Genomic DNA, 25,608 nt, shown 5'->3' with positions numbered 1-25,608 from the left:
TGTCTTACCTTTTGTGCAGGTAATTATAAACTTGAATATGAAACAGAATATTCTGCCCATGCCATGGGCCAGAACACTGCATGCTGTCTTACAATGGAAATCCAAATCTGTTCTTATTTGTGAAGAGAGAGCCTGTATATACAACAATACAACTGATGACTAAAGCATAATGAACAGCAGTCAATGCAAATTATTATAGAAAGTAACCAGCCTCAGAAAACATGATCTAGTAGACCTCAAGTCAAAGATTAATATGATAGGAAAAAAACACCAAGCAAACAAAACCCCCACAACATCTGTAATATGTAAAAACAGTGGTGAAAGTTTTTCAACATAGAGGGATACACAAGTTGCAAAGCATTACTCTGTTTACTTGACCCATGTATGTTACTTGTAATACTTCATTAGCATTGCATCAGAGAAGACCAGCCAGGCAGTTCTGACTGATCCATCAATCCCCTTCAAGAAAACTTGCAGATTTACCTTCCCACCCTACCCTTATTTTCTCCTGTTTTTCTTTGAATCCAGGCAGGCATTTGTAGGAAGATAGGGACGTGCTGCATCACAGCTGTGAGGTTTTATGTTTGATGGTCCTTTTGTATCCCTGAATTATAGTTGCATCTGCCCACCAGAGGCAACTTATTTTACAGGATGGTACGACTAGCTAGGTAGCTGCCAGTTAAAGCCATTCATTTTTCTTAATGCTGTTTATCCTTTTACTAGTTACAAATTTGCGCATCAGAGTCATATTTCTTCCAGCATGATTAGGGGTATCACAGCCTTTAGTAACTAATTATGACAGATTTAATCCAATAGAACAGATGACTCCTGTAACTCCAAAGCCAGCAGTTTTTGAAAATGGTCATTTTGAGAGGAACCTGTGATGGATCATAGTTTCTTCTCCTATGGCAGATTATGCTATTAAGCGTGTGTGATCAAGGAGGAGAGATATTCTACATGCCACAATATTTTATACATTTTTTTTATGCAAACAGTGGGGACTTGTCTAGGAGTACACCTGGAATGACTGGAAGGAGTAGGGCCTTGCAAGCCACAGTTTAAACAATGATGTATCCAGAATGCTGTATTGATTGCATTTTGATGGAGGTGGCTTAGCCTTCTTAACACAAACCAGCCATTTAATCACTGGGAGAGCAGCACTGGGCAGGCCTTCCACCACAAAAGTCCCCTGACATCCATGTTGGGTCACAAAGGATCATGGTATGATGCAAGTCAATCTCAACCATTTTCTGGATTTTAAAGTGAAGGTGGTGGTCTAACCTTTCCATGCTTGTCCTGGACTGCGTCCCCAGTGACTGCCCTTTGTAGCATATGACATAAAGTGGAACTCTTTGGGGGGAATGGCTTTATGCAGCCAACTGTGTGTCTGATAGTTACAAACTACCCCTCTCTATCTGTCACTTTGTGGCGAATCATCAAGGAAGACATAGGGTTAAACTGAGCAGTCTGCTGGAAGCTTTTGGTCTTTTGCAAACAGCACGGCATTATGTATACTGTAGAACAGCATTTCCTGCATACATCCAAAATCCTTTCCGAAGTAACCCCCTCTTTTCAGAGAGTCTATCACTGAGGGATTGCAGCAAGCCAGGAGAACAGAAATGTTTAAATTCTTGTAGTCTTTCAGGATTTCCTTCAAGGTATTAACTCCAGTGGTGTCCAAAAATGAGATGGAAGAGCAATCAACAACAAGGGCTTGGAAATCAATTTGCTTAGGAACTAGTTGCAAAGTGGTTTCTCCAATACCCAGTCCATTAGCAGTTTTGTGATTTCCCTTTTTCAGATGCCGCTTTTCCTTCTTCTCGTATTTCTTCCTTCGAGCAGCTTCTAGGTTAGGATCTAAATTGGTCAATCTGTACAGAGACTTTAGGAAGTAGTTTCTATTTGCATAGTAAAGTGGGGCCTCAAAGCGAAATATTTTGACCTTTGGAACAGTAGAGAGATTTTCATATTCTAAGTCATCCTCATAAAAGCTTGTGTCTTGAATCTGACCAAGCAGGGCTGTCCGTGGCCGCTGGGTCCGAACAATGATGCATAACATGGAGAAAACAATGCCAACCAACAGCCCTATTTCTGTGCTGACCAAGGCAGAGGCAGACATGGTAACTACCCAAACAAGTGTGTCCACCTTATTCACATAGTACCGTGCTGGCACATCTCGGAACTTCCTCAGGGCTCCCCGAAGGCTCACAATGATAATACAAGCCAAGACACACTTCTGCAAGGAGTAGAAGAGAGGTGCCAGGAAGAGCAGCACCAGCAAAACCACCATTGCACTAATTACTCCAGAGATTTGAGTTTGGCAGCCTGTAGATGTTTTGACAAGTGTTTTTGCCAAAGCTGCACTGGTTGCAAAAGAGTGGAAGAAGGAAGGAATGATGTTGCAGAACCCCACAGCAAACATTTCCTGATTGGCTCGGATGGTGTAAGCATATTTCTTTGCAAACATTTCAGAAAGGGATACAGTGAAGACAAAGCTGACTATGGCAAGAGGCAAAGCATCTAGAGCAACTCTGAGCATTAAGTTGAACTCTGGTACCTTTGGAGGGATAAATCCTGTTGGAATAGCTCCAGAAACACTGGATGCATACACTTCATTTAACTTACCATAGTGTGACACCAGTGTTGCCACAACAATAACTACCAGCTCCGTGGGAAGAGGAAATTTCAGTTTATGCTTATACCGATCTCCGATTTCCTTAGCAGTGACCAGCACCACAATACAAATGGCACTTGTGATGACATCACAAAGGTTGGCCTGAGAAATGTTCCGGAAAATGTTAATCCAGGTAATAACGAGCATCCCATGCCCTTGGCTGCGTGGAATTTTTATTCCAATGAGATACTTCACTTGAGCTGTTAAAATGGTTAAGGAAGCACCAGTTGCAAAGCCATCTAGTACGGACTCAGATAGGTACATAGATACGAAACCTAGACGGAAGATCCCCATTAGAACCTGAGGAAACAGAAGAAGAAAAAAAACCAAACCGTGAGTTGTAACCATTGCTGCAAATAATTAGGTACAGATGGGGGAGAGATAGCTGGAGGCCAATAGTGTTTGGCTATTTCATTCTTGAAACAGGAATTACCCTTTTTTGTTTCCAGTCTGCTTTTAAAATGTGATTCCTTTTACTGTTGTGGAGTGCTGCAAACCCAAAAGGTGAATGAGGAGTTTGAGACAGGGTGGTCAATCAAACATTTGTCTGAAATGATTCCACTGAAGTGGCTTGCCTGATTTATATTCCCCATGCAAAAGAACAGTGGGTCCAAAATATTTCTGTTATACCAAAGCCAATTTTCCTTTTTTCTGTCTTAAAGCAAATAAAATTAACACGTATGGCCTTTTCCTTGTAAAAAAAACTTGATTGACAACAAATCAGATCCCTACTTTAGCTTTTGCATTAAACAGCTTTTAATTTTAGCCCTTTGGACAGAAGGGAAAATGGAGTGCAGATGGCCCTTGTTGCATGCCTAAGATCAGAAGTGTCAGAACAGCTCATAAACTCCACGATTCTGTCCTTAACTAGTTGATTCTTCTTAGATGGTTTTGGAAAGTACAGCTTCACAGGGGCATTTTTTTGTTCATATATGTGGCCTGAAATTTCTTACTACAGCCGGAAGATAGCTAGTTCTTTCTGCAATCATATATATACATAGATACATACATACACACACAGAGTTAATCATGAAGTATGTTCATGATGCTTCCTTCTGTGCTCTCTTGATATCCTTGTTGACAAGTGTCAAGGAGTCCAGCACAGCCATTGTCTGAAAAGTGGGTTAGTCAGTGTATTTCTCCTCTTGTCCTTTCTTTGAATTATCTTTTGGACACCAGTTTGGTGGAACACAGCACCCCCTACTGAAAAACTGAGCTGCTCGTTCTGAACCTGTAGAAGTAGTTGAGTAGGTATACACCGCTATTAAAATATCTAGAGAAAAAGTGATTTCTTCATTTTTAAGTACACAGCTACCTGGGAATTTCCTATATCTGTACTGGGCCTCACTGTCCCATGAAAGCAACAAGGCCAAGAAAGGCCAAGAAGCAGAAGAGTATCAAAACAATGTTGATGGTCTTCAGAAGACTCTTGTTTTACCTGTGTTTGCTAGCAACTAAGAAAACTGCCTCCCTCATGCTGTCTCTGAGTTGCCTACCATTAGGCTTCCTGGAGAAAACAGCCCAAGGTACATTTGAATGAACTGATGATGATGTATCTCATTGAAAGACAGTCAAGCCAAAGCTTAGGTCATGAAAAAAACTAGGAAGTTCATACCTTGCCTCTGGGTGTCAGCAACCACTTACCTGATACACTCCAGCCATGAATGTCAAGGCTGTAGCAATGCCAATAGCGTAGCACTCTTTCCCACACTCAGCATTTATCCCCGCAATGGTAAGGTTGAAGGCAGTTGTGTTGGACAGATTGTCATTCTGCAGAGAGCCGTCACCTGAGGCTGGTGGGGCATCATCATTTAAGTCAAACCCAGCCAAGAGAAGTTCTCGGTCCACAACTTGTCCCACCATTAAGCTTATCAAGCTGAAAATGCCAACTGAGACGTGACGGGATGTGCCCATTAAGAAATAGATGATGTTGGCAAAGAAGGATGTGTAAAGGCTATAAATGGGCTTCAGACCTGCCAGCAGTGAGTATGCAATTGCTTGAGGCACTAAAATTATCCCAATCACTAATCCAGACATAATATCCCCCCAAATGTACTCTCTGCATCGGTACTTGGGAAGCCATCGCAAAACAGGAAAGAAGTCCATAAGAAAGTTCTTCAGCTTTTGTGGTGTGCAAGAGCAGCTCTTTCTCAGCTTAGCTACCATGGTTTCTTTCCTGTTAATCTTGACACGAGTCTTTCTTTCCATGAGAAAGCAGGATGAGGTGTTGTTTTCCATTCTGGTAGCCTCAAGTTGTCTTTCCATTTTCCCAGTGCTTACTTCATTTAATGTGTTCCTGCTAAGTGAAGAAAACCTCTGTCAGGTTGCAATGTGTGAAGGTTTTTTAACACAGTCACTTAACACTAAAAGTTTGTCCCCTGATTTTGCTTTTAAGGAAGCATCATCCCAACAAAAACACTCTCACAGGTGACACATAAGGCTAAGAAATAAATCTGCCCTTTCTTGCACACATTAAGGAGTACTTTGAATTGAATCCAGTTTGTTCTAATAAAGAAAAATGGAGTTAAATTAGCCATTTTTTGTTATGGGAAAGATTTCCATCATCTGTTTTAAATGTTCTATCATAAAGGTCTTTGTGACCAGAAGTAGGACTTGATGGTGTGAAATAAACATGTGCTAGTGAGGTGGGTCATAGTGTTTTTGTACAGTGCGTACATCTTGTAATCATTGATTAGTAACTCTCATGGGGTATGATCTGTCGCTGCAGTTGTCATCAGTGCAGAAGAGAAAAATGTTCTTGGTAGGACCTGTAAAACAAAGTTTTCTGGAGAGCAGCAGTTTAGTCTAACACAAAAGATATGTACATAAACAATTGACAGACTCGTTGTAGCTGCTACATAACATTAACTTGTTGAATTGTATATTGTTTCGATGTGCAGCTCCTGGTAATAAATGCCTCCTCACAAATACCACCACACTGGTAACATACAGAGCAAGCACCATGACGTTACCATGTTGGAAGAGTGCTACGTGTTATTATTTTCAGGTTTAAACCCATAGTTACCCAGCTTTGGTAACTATACTAGTAATGAGATACAACAAATAATTATGTGTACAGCAGAACAAACACATCAGTGTTTCCTATGGTTCTCCTGATTGTTTTCTAGTATGTGATGGCTGGGATGATTTGTATTCCCCTGATGGGGGGCTTTTGATGTCTCTTGCCTCAATGGACACAACTGTTTTCATCAAACTTGACTTCTGCATTTTTACTCAATTGTCAAATTAAATTGAAATTAGCTTAGTGCATTGATAAGTAATTTTGGGGTAGGTGGGAACATGACTAAGAGGCAAAACATGCAAGTGTCCTAACTTACATAGCTAGAAAAATAAAATAGGAACACACAGATGGAAAATGTTAAACAGGCTATGCCAATCTTTTCTGGTTAGCAGTAGGGAGAAAGAAGAGACTTCCGTGTGAGGATGCCCATATGAGAGTAGTGGGAAATAAGGAGTGCCTTGTACTGATCTAGATGAAGATAGTATGTCCCAATACAGCAGTATGCAGAATTTTAAGGAAAACAGACCTTCTCTATGCTCAGCCTCTCCCAGTGTCATTGACAGCCAGGATCTCTGCATCAGAGCTATTTGGTGCCAGGAGTGACATTACCATAGAGTCAAAGCTTGTCTTCACTTACAAGTGAAAGCTGTTTCTTTCCTCTTTTGATGTTTAGAGACAGACTCTGTACCCATCAGTTTCATAAAACTTGAAGTAAACTTATTGGCACAGTATTCTGTTGGTAAATTTTAGTGGTTTAAACAATTAATACATAGTTTAGATGCTACTGACAGAATTCTCAGTAAATTTAATGGGGTTTTTTGTTGTTAAGAAGAACATTATGATTTGTTGATGTTAGGTAATAGCCTGTTAAGATATAGAATTCTGAATTTAGAAAAAGCATTAATGAGTCCAACTGGAAACATAATAGAAAAGCAAAAGAACAGATTAGCAATAGGCTGTAAGCTTTTGTCTGGAGCAGTCCTAACTGAGAGTGGCTTATTAGAAAGTCTTTTGTCTATCCTACTTAGAAATACTTTTCAAGACTTTAATAATTATGTTTTGCCACCAGATTGAAAATACTAAGAAGATTATTATATATATGTAACTAGAGCAGAAATTTTAAACAAGTTCCCAGGTATTATGATACAGCATATAGATAAATGATACAGCATGATTTCTAAGGCTATGCAAAGTTTAATAACAATTCAAAGCAGGATTTTCAGGTGTTATAGGTAATTTATAACTTGGTAAAAGGCAGAGTAGAGATTCTTGCTGGAAATGTGTGGACTGATTGTCCAAGTTGAAAAGAACCTACATAGCAGTCTAAACATATGTTTAAAAATTAGTAGAGTTTTATCCATCCTAATTAAACCCATTTTAGCTCCCATTGTATACATTTATTTATAAGTTTATTTCCATCATAAGGGAACACTAATTACAATTTAATATAATTATTTATAAAGATCCATGTCCGTTCTTTATCAATGCTAAGTTTACTTTAGACCTTAATGTACTGCACAGTTATGCTAGCCAAGATCTGCTTGGACAGGAAAATAGGTTTGATCTAGTCTTTGTTTGAATGCAAAGGTGACAGAAAAGATAAATGAAATTGCAACACCAGGTGAAGTACTTAAGAGCATATGAATAAAGTTTACCAGATACAGAATGCTAGCAAGTGTAATAAAGACACTGAATTTTAAAAGGCAAAATCCCAATACTTCCTGTCTTACCTAAATTAGTTTGGAGAATGACACGGTTGTGCTTCAGGACAGCAAGTCCTTATTTAAATGCCACTCACTTCTTACAGCCAAGTGAATTCAGCCAGTCAGGAAATAAGTATTGTGCCCTTGCTTGACATACTTAAAAGCTAGTGGCCAGTTAAATATCCAATGAGTGCTTTTTATAGGCTACATAAAAAAGATTGCATCAGCTTCTGTACACTAGGCTCATATATTTAATTACATAGTTGCTGTCTGCCTTTCTCTAATCTCATACAATTTACCTGGAAGTAATTTGATATTTACAAAAAAAACCCTTTACAATTCAGAGGTGTGTATTGCTTGAGCAGCTCCCTGAGGGATAATAGTGATTTTTTGATTTTTATTAAATAAGATGATTTGAGCACAATTTCTTTGGAAATCTATTAAGAGATCTTGTGCTTGGCTTTTTGTAAAAAAAACCCAAGCCTCCTCCACCTGCAAAAAAAAAAAAAAAAAAAAGGTAGTACAGTAAACTATGTATCCTCTGTGTTCAAGCTGACAGTAAGTAATTTTCTTCAATTTTTTTTTTCTGAAAATAAAGGCTTCCTTCCTGTAAGTAACTGTTTATTCTGTTTTCAGTTATTATGCTTTCAGATTCAATGTCAAATGAACGTGGTAGCTGTTAAGCAGTCAGCTCTCAACCTAGATTGGTATCCAGAAGCTGTTAATGTTTAAAGTTTCCTTGTGGCTTTTAGAATGCAGCAAAGCCACACCAAATAAGGGCAGGGGCATTGTTATCAGCAACCCATTTTTCAGCTGTGTAATCCAATAATTGTCAGGCTATGATGCCTGTAACTCATTGCTGCACTTGAAGGAAGCGTGATTCCACTGCAGATGTGTGCTATACCCTGTACACTTATGCAGCCTAGCGGAGCTTGCAGATTCCAATGTTCTTGCCATCTCCAAAGACAGAATGGAGAACAGGAGATCTGTCTGCTGTTGTGCACATGACAGACTCCAGCCTTCTGATTCGGGCACTGAGATCCAGCGCCATTCTTCCAAAGTGGTAATACTTCAGCAGTGTGCAGGAGCCCGAGGGGGGTCAGTAGGTGAATTCCTTTACTGGTTCATCAAATGACCCATTTTCAGTTTAGGCCACACTAAGAAATGGAAACCCAGTATTCCTCCTTTTCTTCCTCCAGAGCTCCACAGAACATAATGTTTGCATTTTATTCAAGTCATCATTTGCTGGAACAGCTATTCTTAACAGGGCTCACAGATGAAGCAGCACATAGCATAAAACGTTAGTTTCTTGCACGTGACTTCGGTGTTGGAACAACTGTTTAAACAAGTGAAAGTTGACTTGTGTGCACATTCATGTATATGTGTAACATTCATATAATTACAACAGAAAGTAGTCTCGGTTATTTTAAATAGTACTTTATGTTTGGAATCTTCACAGTGAAGTTTTTTCAAGTTTCCCTTGACCATATGAGCAAAAAGCAATTAAGCAGAGCCTTCTCTGAACCACTCATTCTTTCAGGTTAAATGCGTTGACTCAAATTATTTTGTGAAAAATAAATACAAGGGAAAGAACCATTTAAGCCAAACAAACTGCTAACTTTCCAACTGGCCTTAGTCCCGCCTTTCTTCCTGTCTTTTCATCATGCCTGTGACCTGACAAAATCTCTCTGCAGGGGAAGAAACAATTGTCACAGGATGTTCATGTGGGATTTCTCTTTGCAGCTTCTTTGGCAGGCAGTTTCTCCTGCTACATGTATAACCGTTCTAAATGGGTAACTTGTTCTTTGTGAAACAGCACAACCCCTAAAAACTTAATTCTTTTGCATCCTTTTGCCTCCTCATCCTGGATTGTCCACCAAAAAATCTGAAGCTATATCTCTATAAAGCCTAGGAAGGAGTAGCGACAGTGAGCCTGTCTCCCTATGCTGAGATGCTTTAAATGCTTTATTTGGAACTGAAGTCAGATGGTATCACAGCTCTATATTATAATTGCTCACTTACTGAAATAGTGATTCCAAGTGTAAGTTGGGATAGAGCCATTTAAAGAGTTTAAGCCAAGTGATGTTTGCTGTTTTCTCCATGTTTGAACTATGAAAAATCCACTAAAAATGGATGTGGTTAGGGTGGGTTTTGTATTTGTTTGTTGCATAACTCACTGAAAAACATGAGAGACATCAGTCAGTCAAACATTTGATTGGAAACACGGGTGTTAAGTTGCGAATGTTCATCTTTCATATCAGAAACCTTTTCTGTCTCATAGAAACCTTTCTTGGCTCTAATGGCTATGATTACATTACTGTTCTGATTTTGAGCAATGACACGATTTTGAAGAAGCTCCTTGGTTAGGCTCATTTATGGTGTGTAAATTTAATGTACAGGGGTGTGTTATTCTTGCAAACTGGATTTTTTTTCAGAGGACGGCACCTAGAAACTATGCCCCAGTGCACTTTGACACTTTATGGTGGCATAAAAACCTAAGCCAGCAATTGGTGCTTTGGACATACTTGAACAGATGTGAGGAATACATTTAGTTTGTGAGAACTGACTAGTCTGAAATAAAGTCTCCTGAGCTGCCTATAATAGAAGACAATACTGCTTTAGCATCTATTGCTTTGATTTATTAATCTTTTGTTCTGCAGGTTTGCTTAGATATGTCAACATAACCTTAAAGTTTTAGAAGTCATCAGGTACTAAAACAGAACAAGTGAGAGGAATGTTTCTCTCTGTCTTACATAAGCTATTGTATTTTCATCTTTAGAACTAAGATGTACTTGGAAGCAGACTTAAGCAGACTTATGGTGCCAGCAATGAAAACCATTTATTTATACTCTGACCCAGCAAGCTGTCAGACTACAGGCACAGAGCCTTGTAGGAGAATCATATGAAACTTGTTAGGTTTAGTTAGTTTTTTCACTATATAGGGGTAAAATATTATTACTTCAAAGCATTTTTGTCTTGAGTTTCAATGTTACACTAATTTAAACGTGAAGGAGGAAATAGCATTCCAGCTTAGTGGTCTCTACATGTCAGGAAAGCCAGATCATGTCCTCTACAAATTAAACTGCCATACTAAGGGGAGATTTATTCTGAGAATCTTTCAGATTTGTGTATTTCTAATTAAAATCTCCAATTCACAATTTCTGTTTTCAACTGTAAATTGATTTAGGACTTTCCAGGCAAGTTAGGCTCTTTGTTAAGTGTCTGCATTGACCAGCAGCTGTGATTCAAGTCTTGTTTTCCCAAGAATTCTCAGTTCCATATCCCAGTGAGTAAGGTGACAGCCGCTGACAGGTAACAATCCCAGAGCTGATGAGAAGGCTACAGTGGAACTCATGCAGTTGGCCAGCACCTGTTGTGATGGCTGTCCCATCAAGATCATCTCTGGGAATAATCATTCATGCAGATACATGGTCAAGTAGTTTCACTTGTTCTGCAGAGACAGTTTTTGTGGAAGGATTCAAGAAATTGCTGATCTAACTATTGACATGCTTTTGAAGTAAGACAGCATTATTCTTCTGGAATGACCACTAAAAAGGCATTTCCTGTGGATTCAAAAAACATTCCTAAAAATCAGATTTCTTACTTCTGGGAAAGTAGCTGTTTCAAAGTGAAAGTCTGTTATTTAAAATAAAAGAAGTCTTTCAAGATAGCTTTACAAGACCCTGGTCATCATTCATGAAGTTAAATACTAAGCTCTGTGTTCTGCCCTGTGGTTTTGCTGGATATTGTTTAGCCTTACTAGGCTGTCGCAGAGAAAACCAAATTGGTAGTCCATTCTCATGGTTTTTCCTGTTGTTTTTTTGTGGCATCTTGTGTTTACTACAGGCAATAAGGACATTATTTTGGAAACACTTTTTGTACTGAAGCACTGAAAAAATGCTCTCAGTTTCAATATCAATGTAGTACTTTGAGAAGCAAAGATAAGCCTAGTATATGCCATTTTCTTAAGTAGAAATAAAAACTAACCAAATAGTTGAACTCTTGGATGAGGGTTGCAGGAAAGATAATTGCTGTGCCATTTACAGTTGACCAAATGTTTTACAAACTTTTGTCCAGTGTCAACCTTATAAGCAATATTTATGAACAACAACATAATAATAAACAAAAAAAATCTGACAGCGCAAGCAAAGTAAGTGAAAAGAGGTAGTTTTTCACCTTTGAAAACAGGCAAAGAACAAGTTAACCTGAATTCAGAGGCACTGGAAGGGAGACAAATCTCTTACCTGGATAACTTTTTGACGGGAATGTACCAGCTCTGTTTTTGCACGTTGGAATGAATGGAAGTCTTCAGCCAGACATCGCTCTCTTTGCATAAAGGATAATTATTAGCTAAATATTCCTCAGGGTAGGAATGGGTATTTATGGAATCTTGAGCTTGGTGTTTGGTAGTGTGTTGTCACTTGTATCACTTTGTAAAGCTGGATATATATGTATCGCTAGCTGAGGATTTGAGTTTAAATAATGCATAAGATTATTAATTAACTAGCACTGATCCAAAAATTGTGCTGAGTTCAAGCTAGCACATCTCTGACCTTTGAAGCTGCTTCCCTTCTGAGATTTAATCTGGTTTATGCATCCTCATGTAGCATTAGCTTTTGATTTTACATGTTCAAGGTGTATGAATAGAACTTCTGTCTTGATTGAGATTTGTGTCCTTTGCAGGCTGGAGTAAGTCCTGTTCTGCTCAATGCATAGGATGGGAGAACTGGGGGTCAGAGTTCTTTTTCTACATGTCAGCACATTCAGATCACAGTACTTTTTGCTTCTGTGTAAACCAAAGACTTCATAATGTAGGCAGATCAGAAGGACAAAGATAGACTTCTGTTGAAAGTCTACCTCATTCTTTTGAGGTATATAAATTACCAAGTTCCCTCTCAGTTATCTTAAATCTTTGTATAAGTGCAGACCTATCCAAGTGATAAATTAACATCCATCTCCCCCCCCTTGGCAAAGGTTATAGGTAATGTTTAATGGTTACTAAGCAGTGCGGATTAACAGGTTGGGCACAAGGCCATGACCTGTAGGGACTGTATTCAGCTGGCCTTCAAGCTAAGGGAAGAGCAGATGTGTCTGTTTCTCAGCCAAGGAAGAACATGAGCTGCCATACAGTAAGTATCTGAGATGGGAGTTGAAAGGTCACAAAAAGACTGTGTTGTTGGCACACAGTCATGACCAGAGAGGGCTGGGTTTCAACACTGTCTTTTATCCCTGTGCAAAAAGTTCCTTGCTGCTCTTTAGAAGTAAGAAGGAAACATAAAAAATATGTAAATTAAAAGTCAAAACTTTGGCAAGGGAGGAGTAGAAATAGAACTTCTGTGATGTTAAACTGGTCATGGATTCTTAAAATTACTGGCTATTACCAGGAGCTTAGACTTGGTGGTAGTAGTTGTGATGTTCTAAATCCAAAATTTTAAGAAGGTAATTTCACTCTTACCAAAATCCTGTTGCTTGCTTCTTTGTTATGGAAGGTCAACCGCTCCTATCACTTAACCCCTTTGCCAAAGTACCTCTTAGAAAAAAGGGGATGCAGTAGTACACCTTATCTGCATAACAAATTTTGCACACTGGTCACAAAGATAGTGTGTTTCTTTGGTTTTGTGCTCTACAGAATAGAAGATTTCACTGCTCCTATTAATTCAATTTTAGCCTTGAGGTATTTCTTCATTAAAAATAAAGTGACTTAAACTAAAGTCTCCCATATTCATCCTTCCATCCATTTTATTATCTAATTCTTAGAACCAAGAGTTGTCTTGTCTAGTGACCTCCTAAAACACATGTGCCTTCTGCTTCAGTACCTAAGTAAACTTTTTCTCCTTTTCAACTCCTGTCCAATATTTGGAAACGCTGTTACTTCTGGTATTTGCAATCTTGTAATTTGCAGAATAATTGGGGTTTGCCCATTTCACATTTTTTTTGACAGAGACCCCTCTACATTTCTCTCCAACAGCGCTTTTCCCAATATCAGGCTCCTAAGAGAAAGGAGGATATTATTGTATCATTATCACTTGACCCCTTCCATATGAAGTTGGCTAAACTTTGTTTTGCCTCAAGCTAGCCTAAAAATAGCACTTTTTTAAATCTAAAAGAAAGAAACTTCAAATAATAATTCTGAACATTTTTTTGGTACAGCATAGTGCCAGTGAGGCTAATGTCTCTGGACAGGACAGTTCCACATGGGAAAAAACGGACAAAATGAAGCAATCTCTCATTCTGTCTGTAGAAATTTTGAAAATTACATAGTTTTGACAGAACTGTGTTTTATGATGAACAGTTTTACTTACTGTACAAAAATACTGACAGCAGAGGGTTCATTAATGGATTATGGAGATGCGAGTTCACACTGCATTACATGAAGTCATTAATCAAGGCTTCAGTCCAGCAGTAATTCTGAGTGGGCTGCTCATGGCATCCTGGTTGAATTCTGCTGACACTAACACTCAGTTCTAAAAGTGCTGTCTTTCCTTGTCAGCTGCTGAGTAGTGAAACAGTGGTAACTGACAAAAACAGCCAAAAGTGGTACTACAGTGAAGCACCTATCTCTAAGAATAGAGACTACAGTAGAAAAGAATGATGATCATTGGTCATTAATTTTGTGTCTACAGGTGATTTTTGTTTGTATGACTTACTATTTATCTTTATGAACAGATGCACAGTTTCAATTGGTTTAAAAACGGTGAAGGGTTATAAGCAGAATTGAACAAAAGTATTTATGAAATAAATGATGGAAAAACATAAAATATATTTGACATTTTGGACCCATTTTCTTGAGGATTTTCAGATGATCTCAGAAAAAATCATGGCATTGCTACGTACAGTTCATATCTAGTAACCTAACTGTTAAAAAAATTAGTGCTAAATGAGTCACATACAGACAGTTAATCTCAGAATCATAGTTAAAAGTGTTTGTTTACTGGGTCACGGTCAATAATATAAAATCTTCAAAAGTACATAGTCCAAATGTAATAGCCATGTTTTCCTTCTGTGCAAGTGTTGGAAGTTCAGAAATTCAGTGAATTAAAAAAACTCTTAAGCCTAATGCCTGCATTGTTTAAAATGCTCTCAAGCCTCAATTACTCTGTAATTTACCTTTATATTGTAGCAAGCAGGTGATGTGCCTAAAAACCCCACATTTGGTTGCATTTTAATAGGAAAGATGGGCACACTGAAAGTAAGCATCCACTCCCTTCCAATCCACTATGCACTGCACTCCACATTCCTTCTCTAGCTGTGATGAGTGCCTGGTGCAGCTGAAAATGGTGTATATATGCAGAGAGTCATGTTACTGATTTTTTTTTTTAATGAAAAAATCTGTAGTTCCTGTTGTACAGTTTTGAGGAGAAACTGAGATCTGCAAGATTCAATGCAGATTTGTATATTCAAAATTGAGGAAGGCTGTCATTCAGCATGCAGGCCCCTTTCTGTTTTCCACTACAAACACACAGCCAATGGATTAGCACTTACCAAAGGTACAAAGTAGCCACAGTAGTTCACAACCGTTGTTGTATCAGCACCCAGTAGCACAGTACCTCAGGATCACAGCTTTCTGTAAGAATAGATTAGAAATTGTATCATAATATAGTGCAGGCCTTTCCAATTGGGTATTGCTCTCATAATGCTTGCAGTGAGATAATATAAATAAACAGTAGCACTTGAAAAATCTTTGTCCTGTAGAGTGTAATCACAGATAAAAGATAAACTTTAAATCATTACATTACAGAAGCCGGTAACCTCTTCTTACTCATCTCTGTTATTCTGCTGTAATACAGCTGGTTACACTATGTGGAGTTCAAATAGAATTGCAGTCCTGATAAAGCTTTTTACAGTCTTTTTTACTGGGGTTTTCAGGGGTTTTATATACTAACTTCAATTAGATTAAAAAATACTTTCAATGTGTTAAATGAGATTACGAAGAATGTGGAACTGTCCTTACACTTAGTGCTTAGTTGTCAATGGTCACTAACTGAGATTTGTCCTTTGAAAAAGCATTTTTATTGAAATAAATCATGAAGGGGGTTTAGCTGATAAATCTTATCTATATATAGGAAGAATTTACATACATCAGCTGACATTGAGTGTAAAATGTCTGGGCTTTCCTGCCTTCTAAGAAAAACTCTTGTTTCATCCCCAGACAGCCAGAATTGTAGCACTAGAGCCTGCCTACTGATGAAGATGAATATTACTACTGATATTTGTATATCATAGAGGCAGATTTAATGTAGCAAGGATAGTCTGTCTGGACTTCTGAAGCTTGTTCGCCCATTCATTGAAATTGTATGTAATCTTAACTGGATATTGAAAAGCAATTTCTGGGTGCAAAGAAAATAGATGATTTCTTACTACATTGTGAAGTAAATTTTCATGTTTCATAAACACAGAATGTAGTGCATCTTTATATTGAAAGGAGAGATATTTTTTCTATTAGTGGAAGTTTTTCAGGATGGGGGAGGAATGGAGGAAAAAGTGTAATACATTAACATGAAGATCATAGAATGTAAGACCTATCCATACTGTATTTAATAATACACCACTAGTCTAAATTGCAATGCCAAACCCAGGTTCAAAATAGAGTTATCTCAGTTTGTAGAGACTTACAGACTTTTAGGTTTGTGTCTCATGTAAAACTATCTATAAATGCAACTGGCTAGTTTTACCTGCTTAATTGTAAGAGGTTTAATATGTTTTATATTCAGGAGTGAAGAACAGACACTGGCATGCCATTTAAAAAGCTGCACTCTCCAGATTGTCTTACTCTGGTTGGTTGTCAGTTCTGAAGTACTCAGAAACCACTCATCACAAAAATTCTTCAGGATTAAGAACAAGACATGGAAGGCATATTCATTGTGCCTTTTCACCATCAGTAGTTATTAAACACTAGTAAGTTATAAAATAAACTTGGTATCATTTTGCAAACAAGTGACATATTCAAGTTAGATATAAAGTGGCCTGTGGGAAATCAAGGACTGATAGAGAAAGACACACCTGAAACTACATCTGATAAGCAAAATGGATCCAGCAGTTGCGGGACTTCATCAGACACCGTGTGCTATCTGTCGTTTTGATTGTAAAAGTACATCAGCTGAGAAATCTAGCTGCAAATCTTCACACCTTCAGTATTTACCTCCATGTTTTTCTTTTCTTAGACTGTTTGTTTGTCCATTTATGTGCTCCTTAGTACACATCTTGACAAGTGGAAAAAGGTTTTGAGAATGGAAAAAGTTAAAATACTGGGTAAAAGTAGTACATTGTGCATTAATGCAAAATTTCAGGTCCAGTTACAGTACGTACATAAGCAAGCAAAGTGCTTGCAAGAGCACACTAGGTAAAGCACTACTGAATTTGGTTGTGGTTGCATATTTGGTTGCAGGGAGGGCAATAATTCCCTCTCAATGTTACGATTTACACAACAGTAAATAAGCTATTTTCCATGATATAGTTGAAATCACATACTTTTGGACTGTATTTTCTTGTACAGCTAGGAGGCGAAATAATAGATGGAGCATAAACAGCAAATAAAGATGTGATCATGAAGAGATGATAACAGCAGAGCTGTGAAAGGAAAACAGGAAGTCAAAGATGTACCATGGAAGCTTATTTCAGAAGATGCAGTATTGTGTGTACTTGAATTAGAATGCTGGATGCATTCAGAGCGCTGTTCTGTCACTGCTTGGGAAGAAAAGTTCAGTGACAAGTTTCCCTGACAGTGCGAAAAGCAGTTATTTGCTTAAAGTAAGCTAGTTTTAGCATTTGGTCATGTTTTCTCTTCCTCGTGCATCTCTAGGCTTCGTTATTGATTAAGTCTCCCTGTCACCTCGTTTCAAAACTTTTGCTTACAGGTGACTTTATTTGGAGTTTGATCACTGAGGGCAGCATCAAACCACAGTGAATATTTTACTGATCAATCAGTTTCATACATCAAACTCGATCAGAAAGGTATCCTCTAGAAGTCAGCTCACACACAGTGACTGAACCTTTCAGTCACTTGCAAACCTTTTAAATTTGTAGTGAAGAAACAGCTGAAAAGCATTTTCTACTATTTCACCTTATTATTTAATAGCTCCCTTTGCAAATGAATGTGGACATAGCAAACCTGAACAAGGGATCACAAGGTCTTTCGACACTGAATTGTCCATGCCTAGGTGATCTGATTGGCTACGTTCACATGTCTAGAGAGGTCAGATACTAAAACAGCATATACCTTTGCCTAAATTGCTTCTACTGCCTGTTTCCCCTTTTACATCTGGAATTTATTTTAAAGGGGAAGAGGGGTGTGGGGGGGAGAAGAGACACAACAGTCTTAACAATATTTTCCGAGGCTAACTCACCTCGGCACAGGGAGCTCTTGATGCTTTGTCTGCCTCTCTCTTCCCCCCACACACAGCACGCTGACTGCTGAAAGAAGGACTGAGGCTATGCTCACAAAAGCAGGCTGAGTAAGAAATGGAAAATCATAGGCCGTGATTAGCATCAGCTTGAAAACATCCATTGTTTGCTTGCAATTCTGTGCCTGTGAATTTCAGCCAGATCACAGCAAGGATTTTGTGAGTTGCTTTGCAAGGTGAAGCTCAAACACTGCTGATTTCAAAGAGCAGAGATGCTTATTAAGATGCTGTATAAATCAAAGTCAATTCTATTTTTATGTTTTTAAAAAGATAGAAAGATTCAGCTGAATGCACAGCCTCTTGACTGGCTTGTAGAAGAGGCAGTGATTTCCAGTAAATAGCAGCTGATGAATTCTCCATTTTTGAAGCGGTTTATTCCTAAGCTACAGGGATTCATACCCATCCTTCTTTATGCGCATGTACCACACTGGTTGGCTGTGTGGATGGATTAACTGTGACAAGCTCTGACATCAGCAAAGGCTGGATGCTGCCTGGCTCTGTGATTTTGTAATGCATCCTCCTGTTCCTGCTGGGTGACTCATTCCCATTATAGGGTGACTGAATTGTATGAAGTGTGGGCCAGCACTGACTGAAATGTTGGGCATTGTGATTGTGCTTCTGTGCAGAAGCTGTGCCTTAATTATAAAGCTAACAGATTTTCCAACCCTGCTTATACAAACCATAGAGCTGAGAAGTAAATGCAGAAAAATACTAATGCTAATAAATAGAGAAGTGGTAAAATATATGGGTTATATTTAGTATGGGTGTGGTAGTCTTTGGACTTTGAAGAAACCTCTGATTTAGGTTTTTAGTCAGCAAGGTGTGTGAAAAGCACAGGCTGTGTTTTGCTTGGGGACCACCAGGGAGGAAGAATCAGTGTTCATCAGCCTGAATACTATCAAGTTATCATGGTTATTTTGGGTTATGGAGATTTTGTGAACAGGAGCCAATTTAGTTTACCAGTAATGATCATGGAACTCGAGAGCAAGTTGAGCAAGAGCAGGGTAGAACCAGTTCTAGTGTGAATGAGTACATTACTGTTAGCTTCCACTCAATTCAGGAGGGGGAAGTGTTGTTTATTAATAACCCAGGAGTGTACTGCTTTCTTAGTTATTAACGATCTTGTACTTAAACCTGAAATACCTAGACTGGTAAGACTAGTAGGGTTTTTGGTTGGCACTGACTAGACCTGAGGAAAGCTGCTGTGAATTCAGCCTCTGGAAAGGTGAATGTTAATGAGGGCTATTCGGACCTTTGTATAGTCTGAGGTAACATTTCAGTAGTGCTCACAGTCCCTTAGGATCTGCTTTTAAGGTCCAGAGGTTTCTTAAGTACTCAGCAGAACGAGAAGCTTATGTAGACAGTTGGTGGGTTTGGATCAAACAAAGTCTTTGTAGAAACCTGATGTTTAAACTGGCTTCATTTCATTCCTCATAGCTGCAAAAGTAATTAGAAAAACTAAGGAGACGGGATCCTTTTGTGTTGTAAGAGGCACTTTGGAGGGCAACAAGTTTCCCCTCCAAAAAAAAAACCAACTTGCTGACATTTTCTGTCCAGAGCTTTTGACCTTCATCTTGTAGATGCTCTCCTCTTAAGCTTACATGCTTCCTTATCCATTAACAGCCTGTTCTGGCTAAAAGCAGGACAGGTACTTCTGAAGACCATTCCTTCTGGAGTACCTTGTAGCAGCAGGAATTTGAAATGGCATAGATTACTGTTGTTCGTTACTGTTGTGGAAACCCTTAGAAGTTTATTGTTTGCTTGCAGTGAGCAGCTTGACTTTGGACACTAATGTCCTTTCCAGGGTAGATGGACTCTTGTGTGTGTTCTGGAGTTTTACGATCCCTAAAATGGCATCATGGATTCTAGAAAAGTGGTAAGCAATTGCTTGGGACACTATCTACAGACATTCTTTATGGTAGTCACTTACTTCAAGAGTTGTTTTCACTTCATTTAGTCTTGAGAAGGGGAATTTAATTATCATACATATTTACACTCATCAAGAACAACAGTGATGGTGTTATCATTGGTCCGCATCCTGGACGCGGACACTGCGGACAAGAGTGTATGATTGCAGGAACCCCCTTACAAGAGTGGGCAAAGATGGTCTGGCACACAGCTAAGGATCTTTATCAGATGAATATGTGGTATGTAATATGATCATTATCTCAGCAGAGGTACTAGATACTGCCATAGCAGGGCGGTTTCTTACACTGCACTGTTGCTTTTCTAAGATTGTAACACAGAAAACCTTCAATGGAGAAACGGGATTTAGGTGACTCCTTCATGGAGTCCACCTTCCAGGTGTGAGGTTGGCCAATAGCCTGCTGAAAAATTTTACAGGTGTGAGTTGCATCTTTCCTCTGCTAACACCTTATGCCAGTTTTGTGTCCCTGCTTCTTGACTGCACTTGCAACTAGGTTAGCAGTCTTTCCAAGTAGAAGCCCCCAATGAGGATGTCAGCAGGCTATGCTGCTGTGGGTGTGGTTAGCCAGCCACTATGGCCAATCTGCTCAAAGAGAGGCTGTTCTCAGATACTTATGAAAATAAGCCAGATTATGTCAGCTTTTGATGTGTGTGGTAGCTGTGTTTGCCAGAAACAACAAAAGGGAGACCACACTTAGCTGAATGAGAATGTCAGGGCGAGGATGAGTGCTATTCTAGTATATTGGTATTTCCCAGCCATCCTTAATCCTAGGCTCTCTTCAACAGAGTATTTCTGTTGATGGTTACCCTACATGGTACATTTTTATTCCTAAACGGGCTGTGACCTATTGACAGGAGTCAGCCACAAGTCTTCCTATCCCAGGAGATTTAATTCAGTACATTACAATAAAGTCCGATAAAGTTAGCTTGACGTGTTATCAGAGATTCAGTACTTGACTGAAGATCACCTGGAATGGAAACACTCCCTGCTTGTGGTTTTTGTTCTCTCTTTTCTGTAGATAAGATATTTGGTCCAATGTCTGTGTGTGCACATATTTTCCAGGGCATGCAACTATATTCCTGGACAGGATCAATTCAGGCCAGAAGAGAAGCAACAGATGCTGGACATGGGAGGGAAGCAATAGCTGTAGGCTAAGGAGTAGTATCTGAAGCTGTGCTAGCTGTAGCAGATCTGGCTGTAATGCAAGGTGTCGACAGCTAAAGCTATCTTACCTCTGCCTTCCCAAGAGATTAAGTTGGTGAATGAGAGTAGGCTGAAAGTGGCATGGATAAGAAGGGCAATGTGAGTATCTTAAAACAGTTTTGCAAGCTGTACAGTGCTACCTATGCATCTGAAAAGAATTTCCCTCCATACTAGAAAAAACTTTACTTCAGTAATAAGACATAGTGGAAAGATGTTAAGATAGGTCTGTAGCCTTTGATTCAGCAAAGAATTGTCCATGAAGCAGCCCTTTCCAAGGAAGGGAGCAACCAGATTTTGTGACAACCAGCAGACACCCCTCTGTACTCATCACTGCTCTTCATATTCACAGCGTGATTGTTGCTCCCAAGAGACAGCACTTGGGTGTGGAATGGAGACCATGATAGAGACTGGAAAGGTTCCTCACCAGCAGGCAACAGTCTCTGGAATATAGCAGCCTCAGGCTTGGTGCTTCTATGGGCATTGGTGCCAGGATGCCAGTAAATGTGCTTTAGTGTAGTTGTTTATAATGACTGAAGATGAAGAAGGTCTATCTGGCAAGCTTCCTGGAAAAATCCCAGCTGAGGAACAGTTGAAAGCCAGGCACAGACAGGACAGTGATTGCTGCTTGACATTGAAAATACCTGACAGCAAACAATGAACAATCATAGTCTTGCAAGCACTCAGAAGAAATGATGAGTACATAACCTTCTGAGTGCTTGTAAATGAAGGCAGTTGTGTCTAGAAGCCATGACAGAAAGATTGGAAGAGAAAACAAGAAACAGATAGTGAAATTCTGTGAGCTTGCAACCAAGAGCCCAATCACAGGTACATGATGTTCCACCAACAGTTTAGATGTAGAAAGATGCTTTGAACAGCTTTGGCCATGGATTTATCGTCCTCCACATTTTAATTCTCGGCCACGGATTTACCTTGTCATGTGCCTGTAACAGTTTTGATCTGTTCTTCAGTGTCCTAAAATTGTCTTCAGAGCACTCCTGGCAGGGGCCTGACAGCTGGGCCAATCTTGTCCATGCAGAACATTTGTAAATACTACCAGTTTCTGTGCCTCAAGTGCAACAGTCAGCATGGCTTCCAGTCACTACATGCAGGCAACCATGCAACCCAGATTCTAGTGGTACTATATGTGCTGTAAAAAAATGCATCGATCTCACATCAGGAATGTAGTACAGGTAAGGCTAAGGTCAAAATCTGAGCAAGTGTCAATCCTGTCAGTCAAGTAATCATTTTATTAATGGGAGCATATTGTCTGGTTCACTTGGTAGGAAGAAGAGATCCTTATAAAGTGGCAGATCAGCCAAAGAACATAAGAGGTGCCTCTACGCCTACATGCATAACAAAAGATCTTTTGTACCATCACTCAGTCATGTTTGGCAATGGCATTCTGTTTTAAATGGTGCAGCTGGAAAAATGTAAATGTCCTGGGATCTTAAGTGTACAGGCATCAAATAGAAGGTTTTATTTATGGTTATATTTTATATGCTTATTTATGGTTGTATTTTCAAATAATACTGTGTAGACCTTAGGCTGAAGCCAGGAAGACCCTGTTTTCTTTGCTTTTATCTGTATGGCATTATTGACTTTTTACAAGACAGTGTAGTTAATAATTCTTATGCACACTGACTGTAAGTGTTCATGTAAGCAAATTATTCAATAGAACACAGGGTACAACTGGAAATAGTTAATGGATCTGAGGGAGCAGAGCTAGTTTTAGCAAAAAAAAAAAGTCTTTGGAAGAGGACTTTTTTTTAAAACCTCTGTCTAAGTTTCCAAATGGCAGTTCTTTAGTTCAACAGTGACTTTTAAAGTACTTTTAAGAGTGCTAAAGCAAATAAATTTCTTTCTACTATTTGCTTCTTTTACAGCTGCACCATTTGACTTGGGCAGGAACCCTAAGCCCATCAGTGACTACATACATAACAGTTTCTGTCATGGGGGTGGGATGTACTTTAAAAAGAAAAAATCTGCTTCAGATCTTTGGTAAAAGAGTGTGACCAGGCTGGGGTTAGGATTGTGTGCCATGTTACATAACATGTGGAGCTGACTTAGTGGATATGGTCTATGTTACACTTACTTTGCCTGCCTTGTCTTCCTCTTCTAGATCCTGGTCAGAGATTTGTCTTCGTATTGCATAGTACCCTTATTTATTCACTGGACAATTCTGTCAGCCCTTCTTAATTCTCTGAGAGTTTGGAACTGCTCTTACAAATTCTTCACTAAAACCTTTCCTTGACAAGAAAGCACAGAGAAAGAGCCTCCATCGAAGAGGCTCAGGAGAAGTACAGAAAGCATGGAGAAGTACAGAAAGAAACAAGTTGTCACTCTGAGCACAGAGCCGAGCACTGATTTAAGAGCTCTGCTGATGGCCCTCTTCTCATGTCTAATCCCCTTTGCTTGTCATGCTATGCTAGCACTGATCAGTTGCGAGAACTGTGATTGTCTCTCCCCCTTCCATCATACCAGCAGCATTGCACCTATAGTTCACTTGTATAGCTTTCCATCCTAGCAAAGGCAAAGTGCCTAGGAAAGAGCAGGCAAGACTTCAGGAGAGGTAGTCAGGCTGCACTGTACCAGAGAAATCAGTTGTAGTGCCCTGGCATGGTTGGAGAAATCAGCTTTGAGAGGGGTTGCCAAGGCTTCATTCAGTGCTGCTGTGTGACCAGGGCTGGACTTATGTCAGGGGGGTTAAAAAGCCTTTTGCTCAGGTCATACTGAGGCCAGAATTTGGCCACCAGGCCAAAGCTGTTTCTTAGGCCAAACAGCAGTAAGTCACACTAACAGAATGTTCTCAACTGAAGTTCATTGTTAATTCTTATTTGGCACTTCATACTGGCAAAAATTCTCCATCCCATTCAGATTTCAGTTAAATCAGGCCATAAGTTCAGAAGTTGTGGAAAATTGACCTGCATAGTACCTTGTATTTGTTTCTACTGGATACCAGGCAAGAAAAGCCCTTCAGGAATTTAAAGCAAATCTTCTAGTGTATCACATATAAATTGCAAATGCCATTTTTCATCCCCTGGATAAAAGAATTCCGGTGTTCCCATCCATGTGCATGTCCACATTTTGGTACCTGTGTTCCTGCAAGATTCCTTGGCACAAAGGAATGCATCATAGGCTGCTCAGTCTTTGAATGCATTTATTCAAAGCTGGATGAAAGATTTGCAGCCCAAGATCCTGGGAGTACAGGAGAAATATTAAGCAAATGCTTACAATGAGGTAAAAATTACAGACATCTTGTGCATAAATTCAGCATTCTTTGAAAGATGCAAAGTTATTTTTCATCTGGACCTAAATCCATAAGGGGTGCTACTAAGTAACCTGTTATATACTGCAGATTAGGAGTATGTTAAGACAGGCTGCATATGAGGCAGTGTGAAAAGTGCTGGCCTAGCAGTGGGTAATCCAGTGGAAACTGAAAAAACAGCTTAAGCAAAAAAAGAAAATGTATGTAAAATTTACTTCAGCAGAGAGTTAAAAATCTAATATTCTGTGAAAAAACATAATTCAGCAAGCAGACCCATATATTATATTGTTTCTATTGCTGCTGAAATAGGTAAAGGGCATGGATTAGTCGAGAGACATGACTTGCTTATGGTGGACACCTGTGAACACTTTAGAGGAAGGAAGTTTGTGTACAATTCCAAGAACCCCAGTCTTACACAGATTTTGAGAAGAAGGCCATCTGATTCATTATCTAGTAATCCAAGTCCTGTCTTTGCTATAATATTTACACTTGTGGTTTTTATTGCCTTTTTTCTTCAGAGTGGTGAATGGCAAACTTAACTACGATTTCACTGCCTTGGATAACCTTATGGATCGGCTGTGGGAAAATAAGCTGATTCCAGGTAAGGGCAGCTCCCTGCCTGCACAGTTTGGTATATCTGTTCATCCATATTGTATAATCATTAGAATATTCTTAGAAAGCTTTTCCAAAGCTGGTTTTGATAAAAGATTTCATGATTTACCTGTTTGCCTTTACATCATGTCCCAGTGTGAGCAACATGATATTATAGCAATTAAGACAACACAATTGAAGGCAGTTTCAGATGGTTGTACTTGTAAATGAGATCTCTTGAAGAGAATATTGTAGCCATTGACATATACCTAAAAGGGCCAGAGAAGCAGATACTCCAGGTATAACTTCCCATAAATTTATGCAAATATCCACTGTTTTAAGTTTCCTCTGAGCCCTGCATTTATGTTGACAAGTAATAGCTTTGACTACTATAGTCACTGACAAGTAACAAGTAAACAACCTCAAATCTGAAATATTTCTGGTGGGAGTATGTGGAAACAGAAGAGAAACCATTTAATGATGCTTCTTCATTAACAAGTTTGTTTCAGATGATGTGATAACCCTTCATTAATAAAAATGAGATAGCATTCACAAAAAAAGGAGACCTATTTCTTATGTCCTTTTTAGGATTTGAATTGATGGGAAATCCATCAGGATATTTTTTAGATTTTGAAGATAAAGAACATGTGGTACAGTGGAGAAACTTAATTACTGTTCTGGCAAGGAGATACATAGGTAAGTTCAAGAAAGAAAAGCATTGTTATTTGTTCTGTTGTAGTCCTTTCTAGCTACTTCAGAAAGTTCTGTGTGTTGTGATCAATTTCAAGACCCAGGATTTCAACACAAAACCAGAAAACAAACA

General features: G+C 39.0%; 2 protein-coding genes across 3 annotated transcripts in view; one reads left to right on the top strand and one right to left on the bottom strand.

Annotated features, from left to right (window-relative positions):
- Positions 1 to 25,608, top strand: part of IDUA (alpha-L-iduronidase) — a 46,063-nt gene that overhangs the window by 7,653 nt on the left and 12,802 nt on the right. For both annotated transcript variants that reach the window (XM_030968075.1, XM_030968074.1), the window contains exons 3-4: positions 24,713 to 24,795; positions 25,374 to 25,481. In XM_030968075.1, coding sequence (XP_030823935.1) covers positions 24,713 to 24,795; positions 25,374 to 25,481 — 191 coding nt within the window. The remainder of the gene's footprint in view (positions 1 to 24,712; positions 24,796 to 25,373; positions 25,482 to 25,608) is intronic.
- On the bottom strand, positions 710 to 11,884 carry SLC26A1 (solute carrier family 26 member 1). Its single transcript, XM_030968076.1, is given in 4 exon segments — positions 710 to 2,974; positions 4,319 to 4,960; positions 4,962 to 4,970; positions 11,644 to 11,884. Coding segments are annotated over 4 exon segments (2,262 nt in total). The 5' UTR covers positions 11,734 to 11,884; the 3' UTR covers positions 710 to 1,453.

The sequence above is a fragment of the Camarhynchus parvulus genome, chromosome Z (genome assembly GCF_901933205.1).
Source record: "Camarhynchus parvulus chromosome Z, STF_HiC, whole genome shotgun sequence".
Classification (NCBI taxonomy): Eukaryota; Metazoa; Chordata; class Aves; order Passeriformes; family Thraupidae; genus Camarhynchus; species Camarhynchus parvulus.
This window is presented reverse-complemented; position numbering and strand designations above follow the sequence as displayed.